General features: G+C 38.0%; 2 protein-coding genes across 2 annotated transcripts in view; both read right to left on the bottom strand.

Annotated features, from left to right (window-relative positions):
• Window positions 1–4,093: 4,093 nt before the first annotated feature.
• Window positions 4,094–8,345, bottom strand: zbtb38 (zinc finger and BTB domain containing 38). The gene is given in 2 exon segments (XM_015372691.1): window positions 4,094–8,322; window positions 8,325–8,345. Coding segments are annotated over 2 exon segments (3,630 nt in total). The 3' UTR covers window positions 4,094–4,713.
• Window positions 8,346–10,998: 2,653 nt separating this feature from the next.
• LOC107083466 (F-box only protein 36-like) overlaps window positions 10,999–17,685 on the bottom strand; it is an 11,663-nt gene continuing 4,976 nt past the window's right edge. The window contains 1 exon segment of the mRNA XM_015372713.1: window positions 10,999–11,160. Coding sequence (XP_015228199.1) covers window positions 10,999–11,160 — 162 coding nt within the window.

Here is a 17,685-nt window from a genome sequence, read left to right as displayed (position 1 = left end):
TTTGTATTATTTAATATGACATGTATACTGTGGTAGCAGAAGATAAGAATATGGGCTTTCTGTATGAAAGTGAATATCTTAAGTACCTGGAGCCAAGCACCTGTAGATGTTTGTGAGAGTGCACTTGTGCATGTAAAGTTTTCAAAGGAAAAATGCTCAATAGATACTGCAGTTTAAAAACACTCTGGCAAAAGTTGAAGCAAAAGTTGACCTCTTTACTCAAGTAAAAGTGAAAAAGTATGTGCTTCAAAAACTACTTTAAGGATAAAAGTATAGAGTAACCTTAAAAAAAAAAAGCCAGATGCCACTATATGAATTGAAAGCTCAATTTTTCATATATTTAGAAAATTTCTTTGGGATAGGACCAAGGATGAGGGTGTTCTTGTAGGTCTCCATTTCCCGATACGCTCTCGTCTGTGTCTGACCTTTAAGACATTTCAACATCTTTTTCTGAATCCGACATTGTAGCATGGCATAGACAATTCACGTTTGCAGCTTGAAGAACACCTGCTTGCTTCTGATGATTTCCTTTATCAAACCAATGAGTGTTTGTGTTATATGACTCATCCAATTACACTAGTTTTCACTAGATGTGGATGGTGCCAGTGATCTGCACTGGATCGCACACATGATGTGAAGCAAACATTTATAAACATTAAATCTAAGCCAAGAGTAACTAGTAAAGTTTGTTTTAAAAATGTAAGGAATAGAAAGTACAAATACTTGTGTGAAAATGTAATGAGTAGAAGTCAGAGGTAGGAAGAAAAATAATCAATGGAGTAAAGTATAGATACCTAAAAATTTTATTTAAGTAGAGTAACAAAGTATTTGTACTTGGATACTTGACACCTATGTTAAAACTAACCTGGTAACTTAGAGAGTATAACATAAATTGCTTTACATTTTTTCTGTGTATCTGAAACTAGTTCCTTAGGCATATGTAAAATGTCTTTTATCTTCATTTTTTAGTGTTGGAAAAACAAACAGAAGTGACGTTTTTAACAAAAAAAATACAATTGCAACACAACTGGTGACATACAATTGCAACACAACTGGTACCCTCTGTGGTAACTGTAATGTGACTTTTATGTAAAAAATACAGCAGCATAAAGCTTTTTTACTATTCGTTTTCTATTAAAATTGGGACAGAGAATATTTTTGTTATCGGTATTGGACCAGTTTAGTATATAACCACAGTAAATTTTTCCTATCTGCTTTCATTTGCATGGATAAATATTAGCTACTTCCAAGCAACCTTGTTGGCTGCATCCGTTTAATTGCCAAACAAACAGGATATCAAATCAATGCATTTAGGTTTTTATTTTAAGAGCTTGCGGGTGTCCTAGGGTTTGTCAGGGGGTATGTATGAAAATACTGTTGATATAGGCCTACTGCAATTTTCAGCCAAAGATCAGCTAGCTTTACATGCAATAGTCTAAAGCGGAGGTCTTCAACAGGGGGTCCACGACCCCTAGGGGGTCCACGGAGGTACTGCATGGGGGTCACAAAAGTTTGGGTTGATATGACTTTTTTTATATACACCCTCCTGCATTTTTTTCCAATAATTAAAATTTCTTAAATAGACATTAACATGAATTCAACACACTGTAGTAAACAGATAAATGGAGGCAGAAGATGTCTTTCAGTCATCAATGCACACATTCAGCAACACACAGAAGCTCTTTCATGCTGGGCATCGTTTCATTCACAACACCTGTCCCATCAACCAGGAATCAGAATCAGAAATACTTTAATAATCCCAGGGAGAAATTACTTTCATTACATTACTTTATATGTAATAGAGTGACTATAGGACCAGTTTGATATAACACAATTTCATCCAATATACGTATATAATTAGGGGGTCCCCGCTCCATCTCGCCATCAGTTTGGGGGTTTCTTGGCCTAGAATATGCGGAAGACCCCTGGTCTAAAGAAAAGATCGTAGTGCCCTCTAGTTGTGTGAACGGAAATGCCTTTTCATGTAAAAAGACAGAAAGGAAAGAGGATATTCAATGTAACTATGGAGAATACCATCTCTGGACAAATAATTTTAATTGTTTAGAGCTGCACAGGAATACCATATGCAACAAAATAGCATCATGAAATGATACATTTATTTGAACCTTTTATTGAGTTAGCACGTTACTATAGTGTTTGAAAGTCTAAACTGGAGAAAAATACATTGTTATTTTGCTTGAGGTTTCTTTCTGTTAAAAGGGAGTTTTGCTCTCCACTGTCACTACAAGCATGCTTGGTGTGAGGGATTGCTTTCAAGTCAATGAGTCTATGCAATCAGTTGGTTTTCTTAGATAGAAAACTTTGAACGAATCACACTGTATGATCTGGTTGAAATGTCTCTGTAAAGTGCCCTGAGATGAGGTGTTGTGAATTGGAGCTATATAAATAAATTGAATGTAATTATATTAAATTTATGTATGGTAGTGGACCAAAATATCTAAGACATGTTTCTGACTGCTCTCTGGATTTATGACTTTGAGACTTGCTGCAGTTTGCAGGGGAAAGGACATACAGGGCACTAATGATGTACCTAATGAAGCGTCTGGTGATTATCCAATCAACTTTGAGAGGGGGGTTCATTAGACAGTGCTTACATTTGAAATATGAATATCCAATTCTTTTGTGTTGATCTGAGATTCTTTTTCAATTTGTTTTCTCTCCTGTTATTTTAGTTGTTTGCTAAGTTGGTACATTAGTAGGAAACTTTTAATTCGACTGAATAAATAATGTATTCATATGAAATAAAAGGACTCTCCATTGGAAATTTGAATACTGACACTAATATTAATTCCAGCCCATTGAGCACAATCCATCAGATCATCTACTTTTTCCTTTCTTTTTTCAATTCTTCCAACTTAGTGTGAACAGCTTGGAGCTGGCCCCTTCCTCTTCTAACACGACTGTGCACCAGTGCACATAGTAAGGCTTGTAACAACATGGATGACAGTCTGATGTGTATGAACTTGAATGGCCTTTGCAGTGTCCTGTCATTATCCCGACAGAACAGTTTGGGATTAATTAGAGTGGAGATCGAGAGCCAGGCCCTCTCTTCCAATATCAGTGTGGGACCTCACCAGTGCACTTCTGGAGGAATGGTCAAAGCGTCCCATTAAAAAGACTGCAAAACCTTGTGGACAGCTTTCCTAGAAGAGTTGAAGCTGTTCTATCTGCAAAGGGTGGACCTACATCATATTGAACCCCTATGGATTAGGAATGGGATGCCACTTAATTTTATTTCTTTTCTTTTTTTCAAGGAATTATAACATGTGCTAAAAAATGGTGTATGTATTCAGATTAAATCCAATTGTTCAGTGACTAATATTTAGCTCCTGCTAGTGGAGATTAATGTATTTGAGTGCAACTTATCATCACATCCAAGTAGAATGTGAAATATAAAAATGTGACTCACAATGATCAAAGCACAAGTATCAAACTGACTGTAAACTGATTGTGCTGCTGAACTAAGTATAACCCCTTCAGTTGAACTCTTGCGAGTTGAGTTGCCTGTTTGACTCACTTCCCAGTAAGATGTTTACTCATCTTGAAGTGCAACATCGATTTGTACTGTGATTGTATAAAAAAAAAGGATTTTGCCCATATTGAATAAAAAAGGATCGACATTAAGACTTGAAACAAATGGTTTAACAAAGGACACAATTTCTTATAGCATATGATCTGCTTAATGCAGCACAAAATAAGTGCCAGAAAGCAAGAAACTGAGAAACATCTGGAAATTGTGTTTGGAGGCCCAAAACAGATACAGTTTGAGTGGGAAAAAAAGAATGAATTTTTCAGATGGGCTGCAGGTCCCTAAAGGAGTAGGGGGAGCAGACAATCATATGTGGCTTTATATTCTTTCAAAATATGTGAATTGTTAAAAACACAGTTTGTAAAATTACCAAATAAATGTAGTTAATGTGAGTTAAAGTCTAATTTAGAAAAGTGTATATGAGACAGAATTTAACATGCAGGTTGTATCGTTTTTTTGTTTTTGTTTTTTTTACATGTTCTCAAAGGAAAGGACAGAACCAAACAGTTCAGTAATAATATTTATGTGAATTATTTTATACATACTAAACACACAAAAAAGGAGAAAATGTAATTTCAGTGGTCATGTGTATTTAGTAGAAATTCTATTTACACCAGCAGAGCTTGGAATAAAAATTTCAAGTATTAAACTTTAGGTCAGCATAGTCTACCCATAAAGTGCAACTTACAAATCTATGTTATTTAAACTAGAGGTACAGAAAAATGACAACAGAAAATCCCTTTGTTTGCTCCGACATGCTTTTAAAAAGGTGAAGCTAAAACCACCACTGGTTATTTTTCTGCCCCCCCGCAAATTGCAGAAGCTGATCTGTTATTGCACTGCGTGTAACGAAAGATTACAATGAGTTACTAACTTTAATTTACATGCATAGACACAAGACAAAGTACAGTTTGTGTCAGAAGTCTGTACAATACTTTAAAAATATCCTTCATATAGGTGGAAAACTGTGAAAAATAAAAACTGCATTATTGGATTATGGGTAGATGAAATTTCAGTCTGCTGATATTAGATTATAATAGTTGGATTTGTTATGTCCAAAAAAAAAAATTGCAATGCAAAACATTGCAGATTTAATTCACCATCAACGAAAAAGTTTGTCCTTAAATGCCATTTGCAGAGTTAGTTGCAGTCTTTAAAGGTCTTTAAAAGAAGGGTTCCTCTTTGCAGACCCATTTTTCCGGCCTGTGTAACGAAATGTGTGCAACTTTAGATTCAGTGTCTGTCTTCCTTAACAGTATGCTGGATTTGTCATGATTGATGAGATTATTCTTTCTTGGTCCTGTCAATATGTTCTTGTTGGGATCACCTTCTTTGTCATAAGTTTGCTTCTTTGGAATGTGATGCGTAGAATGATACGCATTGATCCTCTTGTTCTGAGCTTTGTGTTTCATCTTTGAGGATGTCAGCGTAGGCAGTGAATCCACATACGGTGATGGTGGTGGAGTTTTAACAGCTGAACATGACACATGATAGGGAGTCATTAAGTCAGATCCATCCTTCATTTTTGGCTTGCTTTCATTAGTTGTAAAATGTTCTTCTTTTATGCTTTCACATTTTATGTCAATGTCCCCTTGATCTCTACTGTTTTCTCTTTTGGTGGTGTCTTGTTTGCTTCCTTCCCTTGAGTGGTCTGAGTACGTAGAACATGATGTGACGGTGTCATAGCTGTGACTGTCATCGATTGAATCCTGGTGTTTTTTCTCATGACTTCTCTTGGTGGCAAGGTACAAAAACCGTTGGGGACAGAATGAGCAGCGATATTTCTTCTCTCGGTTTGGGCTTTGGGGAGTGTTGTCAAAGCAAGAGCCGTTTTCCATGCAACTTTTGCAGATGTAATCTCCACCAGTGGGCGCCTCACCGGGAGGACCTTGTTTACCGCAGGTCCGGCAGAAATATGGATGGGAACCGATCACATGAGCTTTCAGTCCAGTCTCTGTAATAAAAGAGCTGTCACAGATATCACAGTTGTAGGTGGGCTTGGGGCTATAGTTTCTGCTAAGACTATGTTTCGGCCCTACGCTACCTCCCAAGCTGCTCTCCTCTGTTGGATAATGCAATCTGTCAGAGTGGGGTTCAGTAAAACCGGCTCTTTCTACAGAAAGGTCAGGACAGGGCTGCAACAAAGCATTTCTGTATTTGTATCCGAACTTCTTTCTTTTCTTTTTAGCCTTGTAAGAATAGTAGGGACGCCAAAGCTGATCAGCGTTGTCACAATCATTGGTTTCATCAAATGTCTCAGTGGAACTGATGGCTTCTGGTCTGAGACGAAGCCTTGCACTCTCTGGGTTTTCCCTCGGCGGAGTGCACTGATTCCTGGCCTGTTCCTCATTTCGTTCTCTGGATTTTCTTTTCTTCTTCGGGAAGAGCTTAGATCCCTTAATTTTGCGGCGGATAATGGCTTCGTTGCCTATTTTAACTGTTATCTGGCATAGGGGCTTTGCTTCACTGTCCAAAGATGGACCCTGGCAAGCAGGTTTGGCAATGTAAGTCTCTGTTTTTGTCCCTACTCTTCTGTCCTGCATCAGATCCTCTGTGCTAGATTGGAGTATCTCTTTGGTCATCTCTTCAACCATTTTTGCCGAAGCTGACAGCTCACCTAACTTTTTAACAGTAGTCAAGGAGTTTATGAATGGTACACTATGAGTAATATGCTCCGAGGTCATTATCATTGTTGGAGGTTCATAATTAGGCAGCGCTGAGATACTATCAGAGTTATTGAATGGTTGATCCCTTCCTCCAGCTTCTTTCTCTGCACTTCTTCGCTCCTCCTGTTCACAGTTGAGACTTTGATCAAGAACTTGGTCATAAGGTTGGTCAAAGCAGATGCGAGGCTTGACAGGGGAGACCATCTTTGTTGTGGCCATAAAAGTAAGTGGGAATGACGTTGTGCTGGGGCTGATCAGGCTGTTTTCTTCGAATGGAGGAATCAGAGTACTGCTGTCTAAAGAGTCCCCTTTCTCAACACTTTCAGAGTACGTCTGGCTGTAGGTCTTGTATTGCCTTTTTCTAAATTTCATGGGCAGAAGCCTGTAGAGCTTGATTGGGTAAACGCTGGCTTTCAGCCCACCATTGGCAGATTTTTTTTTAACAGCTAGACTAGGATCAATGCCATGGAAGGACTTTTGATGGTTCTTCAAGATATAATAAGTCATAAATGTCTCCAGGCAGAAAATACATTGATAGCGGCGTTCACCTGTATGCCAAATTTCATGCTTGGTACGATACTCCGCCAAGGCAAAGACTTTATTGCAATAATGACAGGGATAGGCCCTCTGCCAGGAGTGCACATTCTCATGACGCCTCAGGCTGGACAAGGTGACATAAACTCGTTTGCACACACTGCAATTGTATCTCCTCTGCCTGACTGTCTTCTCCTCATGAAGTTGCTGTGTTGGGTTAACTTCAGTGAGCTCTGGCATGTTTGGGATGGAGAGATCTGCAGAGGAAGGTGTCATCGCAGTGCTTTCCATGTTTGAGTTGTCACTGGAGTGGTTCTCAACCTCTTTCATTGTTATTTCCCTGGCCCCTTGCTTATGTGGGACTCTTCCAGCCTTTGGACATAGCTTTTCATGGTTGTGTAGCCGTTTAAGGTGTATAAATTTCCTTCGGCAGAATTTACAAAACAAATCAGAGTCAAAAGGCTTTTTATGTACCTCAGAGTGAATGAAGAGAAGAGCTTTATTTTGGAATATCTCTGGGCAATGCTCACAGCTGTAGACTGAAATGCTGTCTTCTGGATGAGGTGAAAGTGGTGGTGGACCTAACTCAATGTTAACACAGTCAGTGGCTGCAGAGAGCTCTGTGTCTGTTGTCTTCTCTGTCTCTGCTACTGAGAAAAGTGCAGGCGGTGTCATAACAGTGGCAGAAGCTGCAGCAGAATCACCATCAGATAATGCTGGGTTTGCTGTGTTCGCTTTATCTGTTTTTGGATCTGCTGGTGCTGGAAGCGTACCTCTGCCTAACATGCCTCTCAGCCTGTGGCGCTTTTTCAGCGGGCCCGTGTTCCTGTACAGCCACTGCTTTGAGTGGGATATTGCTGGTTTACAGACCTTCCTGTTGTCCCACTGACTGGTGTCTTTGCCTTCAGTGGAATTGTTTACTGCATATGAGTGTTCAGAGAGGGTGTGGGTTGTCTCACTGTTCCCATTGATGCATGACATTGTAGGGAAACTTGTGGGTAGCTGTCCCACATCTGGCGACTGTCTCTCCTTGTCTATCTGCACCAGAGGAGTGAAAGGATTGTTCCCAGGACACATTTCAGTGATAGAGAAGGCATTTGTAATGCGAGGCCCTCTTGCTCTGTCTGTTTCCTCAGGCCTGGAAACTTCCTTCTTTGTTGTTGAAGAATTTGTGATTGCACATGAGTCTCTGGATTTAACACATTCATCTTGCTGCTGTTCTTGCAGAAGCTTTTCTAAAAAAGGAATTCCAAGTCTTCTTCCAGCTTCTAAAAGCCCCCCTCGGTTCTCTGTAGCAAGCAATGTTACCTTGGAGGAGTATATGAAGTTGAGGATAGTGCCAAACACCTCAGACTTTAGGTCCATAAGCTCTAGGACTTGGCTGGAGCTGCATGTGTCAGAGGTTGTCAGAATGCTTCTGAAGTATCCACTGCATGCAGCCAGGATGTTTTTGTGGGCCCGAAACTTTACATCCTCCACCACGATGGTGACATCACAGAAGAGGCCTTGTGAACGCTGCTCATTGAGCTTGCTCAGCACAGTGTAAGGGTGTGTGCTGTCCATCAGGTTTGGATAGATAGGTCCACTACAGTCATCTGCAAAAAACAAGGAGAAAATTCCACCACATTATACTTAAAATTAGATCATTATAAAACTCTGAGACTGTCTAAATAGGCCTAGAACTGTGATTATTTTCTGTTTCAAAGCATTTCAGCACCTCTTCTGTTTTAACACTAGATGGCAGCAACGTTTTGAGATTGTGTGCCAGTTTTCATTGTAAGCTGCTGAATTTAAACCTAATGACCTCTAAGCCACTGTAATCACAAGGGAAGTACATGCACTTTAAATAGAGTAAAATACAGCATTTTCCATGTTAAAGAAAGCATATTTTTATATGCTAAGAGTGATACTTATTATATATAACTGTTGTAGCACATTTATATATATACAACAGTGATTACATATTAAATATATGTATTAAAGAAAAAATATTTTTATAGGCTAAGAATGATAATTATCAAATAAAAGATCTACAGTAAGTAGACCATTTGAAGTGTATTTATATATATATATGTGTGTGTGTGTGTGTGTGTGTGTGCTAAAACAGTTATTGCATATTAAAGTAAATGTAGTAACAAACATTGAAACGGAGATGTGAAATGTTCATTTGCATTACCATTAGTGTGGCTGCAATACTCCCATTTTATATTGCAAGTGTAATGCATGCACATTCTGTAAGCCAATAGAATATTTGGCAAGCTGGATGGACTTTCATTGTTCAGTGTCCCCCAGTGAGAGTAAAACACTGACTGATGATTACAAATCGTGTTTTCATGCAGGTTTCGTGCTTGCTGACTACAATTTTAAGAATTCTTGTCCACTGAAGGTGTTTTGATATTTTTTAGATTTTCCTATTCTCAGTAAAAACCGTATTTCAGTCAGGTATTTTTTTTTTCCATTGATCAGAATGACCAGTACATAACGTATGTGTGAAAATGAGTCATATTCTTACAGTGAAAGACTTCCTCTTAGATGCCTTACAGAAACTCGCAGCTAACATTTCACTCTGTCAAGTAAATATTTAGCATTTAATTTATGGAAATTATTTATAAAAAAGGTAAAATGAAGCTATTCTTCCACATCTAAGAGTGGGGAACATTCTCTTATGACTTGTGGTAACTGTTATATCCTGTTTGCGTGCTTTGATATTGTTTAGTTGCTAGATCTTGTAAAAAGATTTAAAACTGAAATATTTATGACATTTCATGACAACTTCCAACTAGTAGCTTAGTCAGACTTACAGGTAGCTTATTTGAATAAGAATTTGTTTTTTTTTCAGTGCAATCTGAGTCATTTCTGTTTAACATATCATGCTAGGTGTCTCTGCTAAGACACGTGTCATCACTCGTATTTGACCGATCAGCGCCATTGCTGCCAATCAAACCGCCATTTTGAACTTTTTTTTAATCATGATATAATTACAAATTCTATTATATAACGTGCTATGTCTCTGGGAACATTTTAGGCCTAATGTGTCAAAAACAGCACATTTGTCTCAAAACTGTTCAAATGCCAGATTATATCGCTCATAAATTACATCTTTGACATTGGATTCTGTCAAAAGTTATTCTTGTTATTTCTTGTTTTGTCACATTAGCATAACGTCCATCCTTGTATTTCCAAAATATTATTGGAAATACAAGTTGCTTTTAAATTCAGAACAGTGTTGCCTCTCAGGACATAGGTTTTTATCAGAGAGGTCTTTTAAATTCTAATTTTGTGATGTGTACCAGATACAATATGGCCGCTGCTTTCTGTAAAGCCTCTCAGACGGCTGCAAACACAGCTAACCTCCTGCTTTCAATTGCAGACAGGCCTCTGTTGTCATGGCAACATGCTATGGCGCAGCACTTATTGGGATTCAGCTGGACGGCAATCGACTGTATCCGCTGTCTGAGGTTTCAGTTTACCCCGTCAAAAAAAAAAAAAAAAATACGGTGCCCTCTTTGGAAACCTCTGCAGAACAGAATTGCACAAAGCAATGTAGCCTTTGTCTCCACCTGAATATATAATATATATGTGTTTTTGCATGCTATGGTCAGAGAGTCTTTGTGTCTGCAGCACGAAACAGACTTTCAGATACACCTTGTCATCATTTTTTTAAAAGTATGTTCCAGATATATGAACTTGTTAGTCTTTTTGTGCTGTTTGTGGAACAGCATCACCATCTCCCTCCAGGAAGCTGTTTCAATCCCCACATTCATTTTTTACAGCTTGCATCGATTGTTGTGGTTTGTTGCTGCCACATGCTGAGCGAAAAGTCTCAACTTGGTATCACTGCTTTTAGAATTTGCCACACCTTGATTTAGTTTATGTACAAAGTCACAATTTGTTTTTTTACTTCTTATTTTCTTTTCTTTTCTAAAAAAAAAATAGAAATCCCCTCAGGTCAAACCAGAAACTGAGAAATGACAGAGCAGCATACAGAAAGTACTGTCAAACCAGAAGCAAACCGTCAAAGCAAAAACCCCTCTATGCAGCTCTGCAAGGCATACTTCCGCACACACAGAAATAACAGGTTAGAATTTGAGGGTAAGCATGCAAAACGTACCTTAGTGAATCAGAGAAAATGATGCACAAAGAACAGGAAACGATATAGTTCGGTATCCCTTTCACTACGGCCTGCCACATACACAATGATACACGAAAAACAGTTTTGTAATAGATAGGCGAAAGTACTTTTTCCCCCTATGATGGTGGCTGAACAGTGGTGATGTCTGAATCCGAGCCTTTTCTGACGTCTTTCTTCCTCTCCCTCTCTCTCATCAGTGTGCAGATGACTTCAGCTTCAGCATCCTTCTGTCCATGCAGCCTGGGTCCTGGGCTACAGCTGCCATGCCCTACTCTGTCCTACAGCACAACAGCGACTGGAATAGCTCACAGCTTTCTTGCACGATGTAGCTAAATTGGAGCATCGGTCTGCCTCATGGACTAACTAGCTGGGCAACAGACGCTTTCGTTCTGGAGCCACTGAGCAGGAAACGGCAACTTTTATTAAGCATTGCAGAGGACTGTAGAGAGAGGGGAGAGATGCAGGGCTCAACATCACACATCAGCTCTCTTCTTCATCCCACAGCCAGAAAACACGCTCAGCTGCATTGCTGCGAGTGCTCATAGCAAGGGGTCCTGAGCTGTATAACGGCTGCGGTATTAAATCTCCCAAGCGTTGCAAAACTAGATCTAGTGAATGCCGATGCTTGCTTTGAGAGGATAATGCCTTGCATGAAATATACATCATCAGGAGCCCTCTAATATGTACCCTAAATGCATAAAAACACACCATTTGATTCTGCACACAGTCTCTGCCTGTGCAGGAGCGCATTACACCAAAGCTTTTCGCCTATGCCTACACAGTCGCTGTGGTTTGACAAAGCTGAATCAAGAGTAGATGCTACAGACCGTCACCCTGTTGTGCAAGGCGGCAATCACATTCCAGATGTTCTGGGAGGTTTTTTTTCTGGCTGAGATAAAAAACAAATCATGCTCTCTGCAGCGAGTGTAGCCATATAGAGGCTGCTGATTGATGCGAAAGCAGCAAATGCGTCAGCACTCTGGGGATGGGGAGATCTAAGCACACGGCACAGCTCTGTAGCCTCTTTGCTAGCCTCTAAAGACAGAAGTGACTGTTTAGGTTCTCCCACTCTGACTAACATCTTCATTTAACCATGCAAGCAATGCTTCACAGCTGCTTGCATGCAAAGTAAACATGTTTCAGGTTGTGAAAATAATAGCTGCTGATTAATGCTTTCTTTTTGGTTCATTTATATCATAGTAACCCTGTTTTATTAATAGAAACCTATCAAATGATTTGTAAAGAAACTTTGTTAAGAGGTGGTATGAGTCGATTTAATTAACTTTTTACTGCAGCCAATGACTATAAACTCAATGCATTTTGAATCAAGCAAACCGCCTGCAGCTTCTTTCATGTTTTTCTTCCAGGATGGTCATGCATTTTGCTCCACCCATATTCCCATCAACTCTACTCTATGAACAGGTTTACTGATCTCTGAAGTAGTTGATAATAGTAGTCTGAAAAATCAATTTCTTATTACATCCCTTCTTTTATTTATTATGATTGCTGCTTCCATAGAATCGTATTCACTCAGGCGGTCGTACATCTGCAAGGCTACACAGTGTTTGGGTGAGAAACGTTGTTTTGTGCTAATAGAGAATGTTTGGGACCGAAGCCAGACTCCTTTAGACTGTTTTCTTCAACTGCTTGTAACTTGTTTTGATTAAATTGTATGTGGGGACCTTCACAGCTTTTGCAGACTTTAAGGTAGTTAGAAAAACCTTGTCTAAAGCACAACATCGAGCTGTGAGGGCCGATATGACTGGTCTTTGCAAAGACAAATAAACTGCAGACTGAATGATTAGCATTGATCTCATTTACTTAATAGCATAGAATGGAAAATCCCTTTATTGTCCCACAATGGGGAAATTCTAAACAAATTCTGGATACGTAACTGGATTGCATAGGAATACTTTTCTTCCTAAAACAGTACTAGATTTTATTTGGGTGAGTTATAGAATTTAAATGGGCACATATAGAAGAAGAAAACAATTTTTCAGATTTTTATTTAAAAACAAAAAGCATCTGTTATTTTTCTACACAATAATCTACCACTATCTGTTGATCATTCACACACAATCCAAAGAAACATGCTTTAGGTTTTTAGTTGTAGTATTAAAGGTGCAATGGGTATGAATACTTATTATGGCCCATTGGATGCCCTGAAGAACCAGTCTTTCAGCAACATTTGAATAAAAAAAAAATATTAATGAAAACATAAATCTTTACTGTCACCAAAATAGTCTGGGTTTTAAACAGCTGCCATGTTTCACTCACTACTACTTAGTTTTATTTTATACCTTATAATCTCTCCATCATAGTTTCTCACACTAGATGAATCAGTTTAAAACTAATCCAAGCTGATTGTTTTTAAAGCAAAAATCAATCTGGAGAAGAGAACGAAATAGGGAAACAAAACAAAGAATGTAATGGAGAAAAAAAGGCTTTCATTTTTTGATTAGAAGAAAAAAAAATAAAGAATTGAACACAATCGATATAAATTAGTTGAAAGAAGAAAAGGTTTTAATAGTTCCAGGGAAAGTCTTCTGGAAAAATCAGTTTAAAACTAAATGATTGATTCTATATTTGGAAGCAACAAAAAATAAAAGCTGTTTGAACTTTGTTTTCTGCTTTGTCTGTCAGTTAAGCCAAATGTCATTTTCCCCAGAGTTGCTTTTTGGAGAGCAAACAGATAAGAGCTTCTCAAAGGTCAGGATGAAATGACTGTGTACAGGTCGAGCTAACCTGCACACTTAGCCCACTAGGGGCTGGCAGGAGGCAAACACTGCTAAGGACAGCATGTTTGGGAAAGACGTGGGAATTAAGGGAAATATGATACATTTCTAACATGGGATTTCACTTTTCCAGCAGGAAGAAAACCATTTAAAAAACCATGACATGTCAGTAATATGAGAGATTTAAGGTAATTCTCCCTGATTTTCTTTTAAAGTCACAGTGTGATAAAAAAAAAGGTGTTTTCTGAAATAAAAAGATATTTCAGCCATGTACCTGTAATTCACAGCAACTGTGCTCATTCTTATTTGAAATAACCTAGGAAAATCTTTATAAAAAAAAAAAAAAAAAAAAAAAAAAAAAAGACTGTGTTTACAAAACATTTCCCCGGTAGGTTTGTTTTCATGAAATACAAACACATGTCTGGAGCCTTCGATTTTCAGCTTTCATAAGCTGCTTGACACATCAGTCAAATCATGCTCTGAAACAGCTTAACAGATTATGTTTTTTTTTTTTTTTCTGACGTCATGATTCTGTCTGCTTTTACCAGCCACTATGATTTGAAGTGATCCATGACAGTAAAAATCTAAAAATATACCCAGTAAACGCATTAAGTCACATTACATCCACAGACATCAGCATATTCTGCTATGAGTGTATGTTAGAAAGAAATACAGCAGCTAACTCTTAAAGAAACAAGAATGTATGGGGTTCAAATTATGAAAAAATGTGGTTGCATGCACCCCCTCCCCCTCAAACAAAAATGAAATCAATAAAGGAAATTCTTCATCTTAGTCTCAAGTCTGTTGTAGATTACAAAAACTTATGCAGGATTCCCAAGCATTAGCCACACTCAGCTTCCCTTTCTTACTGAAGAAAAGCATCCCCTCAGCATGGTACTTCCACCACCGTGTGTCACCATGGGGAGGAAGTGTTTAAGGATGATGTACAGAAAAATACTTTTCTCCACATTTCCTTTTGTTTTTTTCATATAGGACAAACACACTCAGTTAGGCCTCTGTTCCCATGGCTATTGGCAAAAGGCCAGTGGTACTTCCTTTTACTCTGACTCATTAATGACCTTCTTTTTTGCATTTTTTTTTTATAAAGGGCAGATTTTATGTAATAGATGAAAGTTTCATGCTTTCTGTTCCTGAATGTTTTTATCAGATGTTTCCACTCTGTTGTAATTCATTTACTACTTATATATATATATATTTTGTAGACAACTGCTTAAGCTGGATTTTATTTTGGGGGTATCAAAGGGGGTAGGATGCAAAAGAGAGCTAAACTTCCCAATTTTGTGTTTTCTAGAATATTTTGAAGAGCATGTTTTGTTTTCATCTACCTTCTCAGTTATGTACCACATTATTTTGGTCTACAGTATAACATGTTCTCTAACGTATGCTGGTCTACTAACAGTATTTCATGCTTTTGTTCAAGTTAATTATTATTCATACAGCAAAATAGTGGACTTTTTGAACTGCTATGTCATTATATTTTTTCATAAATGTTTTTTGAATTCTGCTATTGACTTTAGGAATTACCATCCTGTTTATATTCAATATAGAAATCTAATATCTAAAAGAAACAGCCTATTTGGAAGAAAAAAAAGGCTACCCATAGTTAAAAAGGGCTTATATCCTTTCTATGATAGTGTAATATATGTTGTGTGTTATATAAAAAAAGTAGCTCGCCCAATATCACAGCCAGGAAGTGTTCAACCCACTAAAGAAATTCACAGGCCTGTATGCTTCTGTGGCTCATCGATCTCAGCTGTGGCCTGTGGGAGCGTTCAGCGGCTGGGAGGAAAACACAAGGCTGTGTAGGCCTTATATAAAGCAATCCCCGTTAACAAAGAGGTTTTTTCCCCTGCTGTTGTAATAAGCAGCCATACCTGTAGTTGGCTATTAGAAAATGTTTCTCTGCAGAAGGACTTGCTTTGGGCTCTTCTCTGGTGCAGTGAAGGTCTCCTTGCTGTTTGTTTAGGCGCAGGAGGGTAGAGCGACTACCAGGGCCTCCGTTGTTGCCTATGTCAGGCCTTTCCCATCCTCAGTCATCCCTGCTGTTGGAGAGTGGACTTTGCTTCTGGCAAGAAATTTTCCTGTTCCTGCCATGCAACGTTGGCTTGTGGAGGAAGCCGCCAGTGCTGCGTCACTCCGGCTGCATCACTGGCCTACAAAAGAGTTTCTGAAAAGGAGGGGGGCGAATGTGTAGAGAAGGAAAAAAAAAAAAAAGGAAAGGGATAAGGAGAAAACAAGCCTAACTCCAACAAACAAGCGGATGGGGCTTCCGCTCTCCGTCAGTTTAAGGCCCTGTTGCTGCTTTGGTATTCAGAAACTGAGTGTGGGAGACAGATCCTGTATTGTTACGTAATGAACATTTTTTCCTCTTAGACCAGACTGAGCTGAGGCTAATAATAGGCCATAATACCTCAGTCAGGGCAGAATGTGGCCCTGTCAAATCACAGAGGGAAAGCGAGTGTTCATCTTCAAAACATTCAAACAGCTATCTCTTTACAATACACTGGATTTTTGTTTTATTGACATTCTTTAAGTGCAGTAAGTTCTAAAAAGGTAACCAAACTTCATAGATATTCAGTGAGTCAATAAGGGTAGCATAGAACTGGAAAAAGTTCATACCTTTATCTACTGCTACAGTAGCTTTCCTTGGCCATGGAAGCAGATTTGCCCAATGTTTCAAGGATATCTATGTAGCTGCATTCAGGCCTGGGAATGGTAACCAGAACAGCACTTGTTTTGCACATGCCTCCTTGATTTTCCTCCTCCCTAAATTATGTCATGTATCATGTTTTCATTGCTGTGCAGCTCCCCCTGGTGGCTGATTTAATGAACAAGCCACAAAGCTCACACACTAAGGTGGAGAGGAGGCCCACCAGCAGATGGCGCTGCAATTCTTTGCTCAGATGTAAACAAAAAACAGAAATGTAAACAAAAAAATGTATCTTCTGAATGCCAGCACAATTCAAGCAGATGTAGGTAAAAGTAACACTACTTCAATATATATTTACTCAAGTAAGAGTAAAAATTATACATTGAAGAATTAAATCTAATAAGAGTAAAATAGTATTTGGTAAAAAGGCAAGTAACTAAAGCATCATATGTCTTAGACAAACTTTGTTGTCATTTTGCATACACAGAGTGTAAACAAAACGAAATTTCGATGCATACAGCTTTTCAGCAGTGAATGAGCAGTTTATAACAGTGAAATGAACAATATTATCTAATATTCAAAATAATTTGACAAATACAGACCAAAGTGTAAAGTTACCTGCAAATTCGGCTATTTTAAAGACTGTTCTATAATAATTGAAACAAAAAATAAAATAAATATATTTAGTTTTGAAAATAAAATTTTCCTTTTAACATAAAAGCAATGAAACTAGTACCTTTAGTAACAATATTTACTCCTCACTGTATCCTAACTAATGCCCTAATGTCATGTTAGGTTCCTCTTTGCTTGGTACTAAAAAGAAAAACTAATTTCAGCGTACTTACTAACTATATTTCTCTTTCTATGGCACTTAAAAAAATATTAAGTTTGGTGGCTCTTCAGTAATCCCTCACATTGGATTGAGTAGCCAAGTATTTCAGTCAATTAGGACTAGTAATAATTTATCCAGATATTACTCAAGTAAAAGAAAAAACATAGGGTGCAGTAAAACTTCATCCTAAAATTAGACTTTTTCAAGAAGTTACTTAAGTAAGATTTTAAGTATTTTAAGCTTATTTTTTACTTGTTTCAGTCTCATCTAACTAAATATCTTAAACTTAAGCTGTTGTAGAGCATCATTATTAGATTACATTTTGCACAATGTCTAGTTTAATCCATGCCCAAAATCCAACTGTTATTAAATACAAGAATTTGGAGGGTTTTGTTGAATTTTTTTTTCTTTTTTTAGTTTTCATTTTCATTTTTTTAACATACTTTGTTCTATTAAAGAAATGGATATAGCTGCTAAATAACAAAAACAACTGTTATTAAATACTAGAATTTGGAGGGACCATGTTCCGTTCCTCCATTGTCGAGGCGGCTTATCTGAGCTGCGG

Source organism: Cyprinodon variegatus, unplaced genomic scaffold, assembly GCF_000732505.1.
Source record: "Cyprinodon variegatus isolate N-32 unplaced genomic scaffold, C_variegatus-1.0 Scaffold75, whole genome shotgun sequence".
NCBI lineage: Eukaryota > Metazoa > Chordata > Actinopteri > Cyprinodontiformes > Cyprinodontidae > Cyprinodon > Cyprinodon variegatus.
This window is presented reverse-complemented; position numbering and strand designations above follow the sequence as displayed.